Genomic DNA, 9489 nt, shown 5'->3' with positions numbered 1-9489 from the left:
AAGAGTACAACATCGATGATGTGCTTTAAAAGATCGTACCATTTCACAGCTTCAGTTTTGATTGACGCTTCTAAGATGGTGTCAACTCCTGTCCCAGACAGCAGGAGCCTTTCTAGTTCTTGCCAAGCTAGGTAACATTCTCTGTGACCATTGGTTTCTGCTGCCACCCTTCCCGCCAGCTAAGAAGATGGAGGGAAGGAGAAAAGGCAAAGGTACAGAGAGTAGAAGGCAGGACTGCTCCCTGGTGAACTCTTTGCAACAGAGAATGGAAAACTTAAGGTCAGGGACCAGTGAATAAAGGACAGAGGTAAAAGGTATGCTGCGAGGGGAAAAGGGAAAACAGATAGTGAGCAGAACATACAATTTGCTCCGGTCACTTGTCTTTAGCAAACCTGCTGCAGGGATTCTTATCTTGATAAGAAGAGAAGCAGGGAGAAGGAAAAACTGTTCCCTGGAGTGTTCTGCATGCCAGGGAGAAGAAAAACGTTGAGATTGGGAATGACAGGGGAAGGAGTGAAGGGAAACTTTTAGAGTAAGAAGGAAAAATTGACATGTGGTCCCTTATCTACTTTGACATGTAGATAAGCTATGAACCGTTGCAATAACGTGTAATATAGGTTACAGTTAATACTTTGGCTCCCGGGGCCCCTTTTGGACCCTGGGCCCAGGTACGATGTACTCCCTGCGCACCCCCCCATCATAGTCCCTGGTCAAGAAACTTCGCTTATTCCTTTTCAGAGCACTGTGTGTCTGTGTGTGTGTCTGTCTGTCTGTCTGTCAGGGGTGGGGGAACCACATCTTGACCTACATATACAACATTCTCTAAAGCAGGGTTCCCAATGGCATGTACAGAGTTTACGCAATTGTGGAGATAGTGTCATGACCATGTGCAGGCTGGGGGGCACAGCTTGCTGAGGAGATTCACCCCACCCCATTCGCTCTCTATGCTTTGAATGTCCGGAGAAGGTGTATGATATCCATAAACACAGACTTCTTATGCAAGGAAAGCTACCATTTAAGTCAAAAGATTCAAAATGTGAGCTTCTTGGCATTCATAAAGAGTGAAATTTTCCTGAACATTTAGATCTAATTTATTGGCAGATGGGCTGGATTATAGCAGATGACCTGCAGTCTTTCTGATTAAAATCCCCATCTTGCTGTACACTTCTGTATTAACTTGATGATTTCGGCTGTGCCTTTGATTTATGTCAAGCAGAGTGCCAACACATTATTCTCAGAAACACATCACTTGTCTCTGAAGATTCAAACATATTAAGTGTAAAGCAATACAACACGTTTGCTTAATCACTTTTGTTCTTTTATACTGGAGCCTGATCCCAGCATCCTCCTCTTTTACTGTACATCAGGCTTCCCCAAACTGCGGCCCTCCAGATGTCCAGAATTTACTGTGGCTGGGTATCCTGGGAGTTGTAGTTCAGCAACATCTGGAGGGCCGCAGTTTGGGGAAGCCTGCTGTACATAAAGTACTACATGTGGTTTTCTTCCTGTGCACAGATGGCTCTTGGAGGTGGAGGTTACCTTCAGACAAAATGTAAATATTGATTTTCATCCTTTTACTCAGAAGGAAGTACAAAGAATGTTTCCCACAGTATTGGATGAACTATCTCTGTACAATTTGGAAGGGCTTACATTTGATACCCATACCTGCATTAAATACCTGGGATTAGGGTACAATCCATGTGATGTTAATGCACCAACCCCACTGAAATGAATCTCTGTCCTACAGCACATCTAAGCAGGCATAATGAGGATCATTGTATTTGCTCTGAACTTAGAGAAACAGAGATTTGTCTTATATAGACCGCTGTACTTTAGCTCACTGGGACCTTAGAAGGTAAAATAATATCAGTGGCTGACACAATGAAAAAATTACTCAGAGTAGTCCCATTGAAATTAAAAGGACAAGTTAAATAATGCCTGATGTCATTTTATTCTCAATGGGACTACGTTGAGTAATTCAAGTCATTTGGACTGGCAAAAATATGGGATTTTTTCCTCCATATTAAAAAAAAAGTTCAAGTAGCTGACAAATATGTTTATCTCATTACCTATTCTAAAATAATAATAATAAAAATTCTGTCTAGATTTTTTTTCTAATGAGTTTTTAATGCCCTCTTTATGAATCCCTATAAGTGCCATACAGTATTTGGAAACTAAGTAAGTTGTTTTAATATGCTAATGAGAGTACAAATTGCATCACACTACATTTGTGGGAAGAAATGATGGCCATGGGTTATGATTTCATATACAATTTTAAATCATGTTCTCCACATGGGGCCTGGGGCAAATCAGCCAGTGCGGGGGCCCCTTCCAATTAATTCTAAAGGGGCTTGAACAAGTGGGGCCCAGGGTGGTCGCCCTGCTTGTCATGCCCTGACAGCCCTGCACACTCTTCTTAATTTTTTACTAAATGAAATATCTTTCATTTCTCGCACAGCAATAACACAGAAGCAAAGAGACTTTCTTAAATCCTGTAGCATGGCTATCTCTCTTGAACAAGGAAGACTCTTCATCTCATATATGCTTGATTTTCTGGCTACCAAGGCAAGGTTGGCTACCAAGGCAAGGCTGGGGTTAAAGCCACCCTGCCAAAATAGTGTATTCCCCCCACTCCCCTGCTGCAGCTCAAAGTAGCTTTGAGGAAGGAGTAATTCAGGGAAATGGCACAGAGGAGGGTATAGCAGCTCTCTGTGCAGTAGCCCAAGCCACAGTTGTGTAATCAAAAACAACTATAGATCTTCCATGTCATGTCTACCTTGGCCCTCAGACCTTTATCTTGATGTATCTTATATTTCATCCTATTTTAGTTCAGGTAGAGCCAAGCTGAACTTAACTATTTTTATGCAGGTGTTATTTGAAATCACCTTTATATAAGCCCTATTCTGACATTACTTTTTTTTTGTCCATATATGTGACTATACATATTATTATTATGATGGATATTTATATGCTGCTTTTCAACAACAAGAATGTCACAGAGCAGTTTACAAAGAAAAGGAAAGAAGGTGATACCCTGTCCCCAAAGGGCTCACAATCTAAAATGAAACACAAGGTAGACAGCAGGTAGAAAAATCGTGTGCTGGGGCTGGATAGGCACAGTTGCTCTTCCTGTGCTAAATATAAGAGAATCGCCATGTTAAAAAGATGCCTCTTTGCTCTGTTACCAGGGGTCATATATACATTTTTGGGTCTGAATCACTGAACATGAATTCATTAAAAGTGGACAAGTCTCCCTCAAATGCAGGGTACAGATAGGAAGTGTACTACTGTGTATAACATGAATGGAATGTGTGAATAAATGTACATGCACACAGATCTGTATGTATCTACACTTTACAAATATATGTGCATTAAATGTAACATGTGAATAGGGCTACAGTACCCTCATGATTTGCAATAACATGCAGCACATTTCATCATATGGTTTCCATGGCAACACTGCATCTTCTGGTGGAAAATAGTGCTAGTACAGAAAGGTTCTAGGCCATGAGGGTGAAAGATGTGATGAGCAGTCAGCAGTGTTGCAATACCACAAGTTTTAAGCTACAGCTAAATAATAAAAGGTATACATGTACTTCATCCCCTGCTTTTACTCTGAATTCTCAGCCCTAGCTTAACTGGTTTCTAATTATTTTTGCTTGCATATTTATACTGAGATAGTTATGATTGTCATATTGATTAGAATGGGAATGTCTGTCTATATGATGCTGTTATATTTTCACATGCATTGTTACTGCTGTTGTGTTTTGTGATTGTGTGCTGTTTTTCCTACAATTATTTTGTGGAAAACCAGCATATACATTAACATCTAATGTAGCTGTTATTGAGCTAGGTTACTGAGAGGGTTCTGCCCAACGGTGAAAATCTTTCTGCCCACAACACACTTGAAGCAGGGGCGTAGCTAGGGAAGAGGGGACCCATGTTCATCCCTCACTCTGGTGGCCCCCCAGAGTGAGGGAGATAATGAAGAAAATAGGGTGGGATGGAGCTAGAGGGCCCTCAGGAGCTGGGGGCCCGTGTTTTTTGAATCCTTTCGCTCAATTATACCTACGCCCCTGACTGGAAGCACTCCATGTACAGTAATACTGACCTCCCTAGAGTATGTCACTGAAATAGCAGGCAGATGCAATTTTAAAAGTACATCGCTTCTCACAAGCAGCAATGGAGTTTTATTTATCTCTTTAGAGACTTACATATTCTTTGTGGTGGAAGCTTTCATGGACTGGTGTCCATCAAAACTTATGCTCTAATAAATGAGTTGGCCTTTATGGTGCCCGAGTATTCTTGGTTGTTTGTGATTGACATCTAGTACCTTTCGGTGGGTGTGACCTACCTGGAAACTCCCTGTTCCAAGAAAGGGAAGGCAAAAAAAATGGGAAGATCTTGACAACTGAATACGAATACAAATACGACGAATATTTATATACTGCTTTTCAACAAAAATTCCCCAATTACATAGATATAAATAAATAAATAAATAAAAATGGCTCCCTGTCCCCAAAGGGCTCACAATCTAAAAAAGAAACATAAGTCAGACATCAGGAACAGCCACTGGAGGGATGAAGTCAGGTAGAAATGCAATTTGCAAACTCTTTAATAAAGGGACATCAAATCATCAATCTATAAACTTGTCTACAGTATGGAAAGCAAGTTAGCAGAGAGTATCTTCTCCTTTCCCATCACCCACTTCTTTCTGGCTTTCTACAGAAAGCAATGGAACCAGAGCATGGACAGGTACTTGCTGCCAAAGAAGAAATGGGTGTCTCTTTAGACCAAGAGTGCTGTCATGCAAAGACTGAACCTGTGCAAAAGCTGTCTAGGAAGAAGTGACACACCCACACTGAATCATGTGCATTCTTAATTAGAATTCCTGACTCTAACTGGAGGCTGGAGAGCCTTTAAACTGCCTTAGCACCCCTGAATGCAATCAAAATCAAGTCCCAAGTCAGCTCTCCAGATCTGACAGGATAGACCCTTTTAATTTTTCCTCTGAATAGCCACTGCTGTACACATACCCTCCTCAAGTCAGGTCCCTTGGACGACCTTTGTACCTAAAGTTTTCCCACCTTTGGGATTTTGCAGAAGATAAACTCTTATAAAAGGACTTGTGCCCCCAGATACATGTGTGAAAGGTTTCTTGGAATCTTCTTTGTTGCTTCCTGCTACTGTTCCAGAAGCCTACATGGCTGAGTATTCCTCGTGTACTCACACCCTTCCTCCTCTAAGCTGAATCCCTGGATTGCCGAGTCCCAGGTTGGAGAACACTGAACTGTGGGGTTCAGAGTCACTGAACTTTCAGTGTTGCTGTCACGGGACTGATGCAGGGAGACCTGTACTGGACTGCCCTGGTGCTCTTGGAAACTAGAGTTCTTGGGTACACTTTGCGTAGGTTTGCCATGGGACCATTGCTGTGCCTGACTGTCTGGGGATCCCTAAACTCCTGAGTGGAACCCGAGAAGAACCTTGAGTCTGGCTCATTTCCTACCAAAAACAGGAGGCAGATACTGGAAAACAATCATTGTCATTGTTGGTTGGGAAGACAGAGTAAACAGGTTCACTGAAGATAGTGTAGCAGTGTAAGAAGTCTGGAAAACGTTGCAACCTGAGCACTATATAAGTAAGCAGCAAATGCATTCTATAGGGAGGAGAGCTTGTCTTGTGGTCGCAGGCATGACTTGTCCCCTTAGCTAAGCAGGGTCTGCCCTGGTTGCATTTGAATGGGAGACCACATGTGAGCACTGTTAAGATATTCAGGGGATAGAGCCGCTCTGGGAAGAGCAGAAGGTTTCAAATTCCCTTCCTGGCTTCTCCAAGATAGGGCTGAGAGAGAATCCTGCCTGCAGCCTTGGAGAAACTGCTGTCAGTCTGTGTAGGCAATACTGACCAATGGTCTGACTCAGTATATGGCAGCTTCCTATGTTCCTATAATCTCACACTTTCTCCTGCTCCTTTTGCTCTATCACTAGGGTCAGGAGCCAAGACTGATGATGTGGTCAATACAATACCAATGTTTAATAGAATATTGTCTGAATTCTCTGAATTCTGACAACCAACCTCCCACATAGCTTTCTTTAAGCTCCAGAATGCAATTCTATGTGTTTTTAACAAAAACTTACATCTGTTTTTTGAAATTGGACAACCAGTTTAAATTTTGACAGTCAATCTCATGCAAGATTTATCTGACTTCAGCCCGAGTCCAGTCTTGTGCAACTGTAATCAAAAGAAAGCCCAAGAAAATAATTATTTATTTAGACAGTAGCAAAACATCAGATTTACTCTGTAAATTCTAAATATTTAATTTATTTTGAAACAGAACCAACCTGTTGGAAATGTCAACCCTAAGTCTGAGAATTTACCTGCTGCCTCCTTTCTCTTGCTGACTTGTGTTTGTTACCCAGAGGTTTTACACACAGGGCTTCTGCCCCAAATCTCCTTCAGAAGAGAGTGTGTGTGTGTTCTTGTTTTAAAAATGCTTGTTTTAAGCTACTTTTTCTGAAAATGCTGGAGCAAATGGGAGAGGCACTGACATAGAGTCATTAGCATGATAAGAGGCATGCTCTCTTCAGAAATGCAAATCTATCTCTGCAGGAGCTCTCTCTCTCCCACCCTCCATTGGCTAGAAGGAAAACACGGAGCATGCCATGTGGACTTGTTTCAAAAGAAAATCGAGTGCAGAGGGGAGGGGCTGCTTTCCTCAATGCCACGGGAGTACTTCAAAGTGGCTTCGCTCAACATTTACCCCGAAGCCTGAAGCCAAGTACGAATAACTCCCGAATGAGAAGACAATTTCCCCACTGCCTGTTTATCCCCAATCTTATCTCCTTTTCCCTTGTGTCCTCCATCTATCAACCTGTTGCATAGTTTTACAATTAAAATGTACTGCACTAAACTTATCTTAGAAATGAAACAAATCATTGGATGTTAGTAAATAAGCCACATCTTCACACTATTTCAGAAAGTGAGCCATTAGCATGATATCGGTTCACATTTGAAAGGATTCTGCTATGATTGGGATGGAAATTTCAAAGATTGCAAGAGACCAGCCCTTCAAAAAACTGGAATGATACTTAGAAATCAAAACAAAATAGAAATGCAGTAGTTTGGAAAAAGCATAATCTGGATTCTTTGGAATAAATACATGCGTGAACAAGTGGTATCCACAGGGAAAACAGGTTTTGTTGTATACATGAAGATTTTTTAAAGCAAGTTCTTAGTTAACCCTGTTTATACTCTAAAGTGATTCAGTCCAGGAACAGCTTTACCACCTCATTTGCTGTTTGTATATAAAACCAGTAGGTGGTAAATTATTCTGGACTAATCAATATGGACAAAGAGGGGAAATTCTATTTTTACATTTTATTCCACCCTTCCTCCAAAAAGGTCAGGCAGCATATATTCTTCTCTCCCCATCCTCATTATATTCTCACAATAACCCTGTTGGATAGGTTAGGCTGAGAGTGAGTAGACCAAGACTACCAAGCTTCAGATCAGCTTCATAGCTGAGTGAGGACTGAATTCCGGTGTTAATCTGACACTTTAACCATTACACCACACTAGCTTTCATTATTGTATATGTGATGTTAACCAGTTGGGTTGTGAATTCAACAAAGTAACAACAACAACAACAACAATTATTATTATTTATTTATTCGATTTCTATACCACCCTTCCAAAAATGGCTCAGGGCGGTTTACACAGAGAAATAACAAACAAATAAGATGGAACCCTGTCCCCAAAGGGCTCACAATCTAAAAAGAAACATCAGATAGACACCAGTAACAGTCACTGGAGATACTGTGCTGGGGGTGGACAGGGCCAGTTGCTCTCCCCCCCCATCACCATGTTAAAAGGTGCCTCTTTGCCAAGTTAGCAGGGGTCAATTAAACTGGGCTAAGACATAACTGATCTCTGTTAAAATCTTCAGAATATACTCTTATTTTTATACTGTCTGGAGGCTTGTTTGGAGTGCCTACATGCCTTTTATATTCCTTCTGAAGACAGAGAAACCATTGCGTAAAAAGTGTGGGAATATGTTACAAAAGGAGATTAAAAATATGGTGATGCTATTGCTTTTTCCAGACTACACACAAGTAGGAGTTCACTACTGGTCTCCTGCAGACAATTATAGGATTGTACTAGGCAAATTAAACCCTACCATTACCTGTTCTTGAGATTCAGAAAAATTGGAAGAGACTCACAAGGTCAGATAAGCCCTGACAACACTTGATTGAAGGGGACGACTTGTATGTAATTAGAAGAGCACTGGGGAAAAAGAACCCCATATGTATATAAAACATATTAACCTGCTGGAGCTTACTTCATGAGCCCTGCTCTGTAGTCAGTCAGTCTTCAGTTTGTATGGAGGAAAATGAGAGAGCTTTTTCAGTAATAGTGCCATGTCTATGGAACATTCTCCCTGGGAGAGTCGACAGACTGAGTCCTTATTCAAGTTCAAAAAGCAGCTGAACACTCCCCCTATTAGATAAGCCTTTGGACATAATTAGCTAACTTGCTTTCAGTTATCTGCTCAGCTTTTAATATGATATTTTAGCTGCTGTTACTTTTATAAATTGGGTTGCTGTGCCTTTTAAAATGTTACATTTTAAAATTTTAATGGGCTTTTAAAAATGTTTTCAATTAGCGTTTGTAGGCCACATTGGAGAGCACTGCATTTAAGAAGTGGAGTATACATTAAAAAATACATTCAATAGTCATTTATTCTGCTGGTCATTCATCTGACTTCAGTTAATTCATTTGAAATCAGTGGGTGAATCTGTAATGCATGTAAGGTTCTTGCTATGTAAACAAATAAACATTTATTTACTTAGTAAGTAAGTAAGTACATTTATATACCGCCCCATACAAAAAAATAAATAAATCCCTGGGCAGTTCATTAGCAAGTTCCACTGGTTCCCATGGATCTTACTCCCCAGCAAGTGTGAGGAGGATTGCAGTTTTAAAGTAATAAGTGCTGCAGCATTTATACTTCAGGATCAGCTGAAAGATATAACTCTGTAGTATGAGGTTATTTCATTTTGTTCTGAAACAACCTGGTTACCATGGAGTCACTGATCAACTGTCATTCTTAACTGTCACAATACACTTTGTCTGCAACATTCCAGATGATTATAGGAAGGATTTGTGCTCTAATAATTGCTAACATCCAGCAGTTCTATTTGCCATGAATGAAGCTGAACATGTCTGAAATATAATTTGACAGGGTCACATATTGTGTTTAAAACGACCTCCCCACTGTTCTTAAACATACACTGACATAACTGCTTAAAGGGAAAAATCCAAACAAACCTTGGCAACACTTTAAAAAAAAATGATTTCAAGGAAAGAAATCGTATGTGTACAGAAACAGATTCAAGGCTAGGTAGGTATTGAACACAAAATTTAGCACGGGCATTGGTGACACCTACTGGTTCTTTTGCTCTTCTTGTGCAATGCATTATTGGGGGACGC

The 9489-nt window shown here is 40.6% G+C and overlaps 1 protein-coding gene and 1 long non-coding RNA gene across 3 annotated transcripts in view; one reads left to right on the top strand and one right to left on the bottom strand.

Moving 5' to 3' along the window:
• Positions 1–6084: 6084 nt before the first annotated feature.
• Positions 6085–9431, bottom strand: LOC128348307 (uncharacterized). Its single transcript, XR_008318068.1, has 3 exons — positions 9328–9431; positions 8183–8283; positions 6085–6231 (listed from the first exon to the last, which is right to left on the bottom strand). It is a non-coding gene; the product is annotated as an uncharacterized LOC128348307 (long non-coding RNA).
• Positions 9116–9489, top strand: part of LOC128348306 (solute carrier organic anion transporter family member 4C1-like) — a 61847-nt gene continuing 61473 nt past the window's right edge. For both annotated transcript variants that reach the window (XM_053304157.1, XM_053304156.1), the window contains exon 1: positions 9116–9400. In XM_053304157.1, coding sequence (XP_053160132.1) covers positions 9373–9400 — 28 coding nt within the window. In that variant the 5' untranslated portion in view covers positions 9116–9372. The remainder of the gene's footprint in view (positions 9401–9489) is intronic.

The sequence above is a fragment of the Hemicordylus capensis genome, chromosome 2, assembly GCF_027244095.1.
Source record: "Hemicordylus capensis ecotype Gifberg chromosome 2, rHemCap1.1.pri, whole genome shotgun sequence".
Classification (NCBI taxonomy): Eukaryota; Metazoa; Chordata; class Lepidosauria; order Squamata; family Cordylidae; genus Hemicordylus; species Hemicordylus capensis.
Note: the sequence above shows the minus strand (reverse complement) of the source record. Positions and strands in the feature narration are given on the sequence as shown.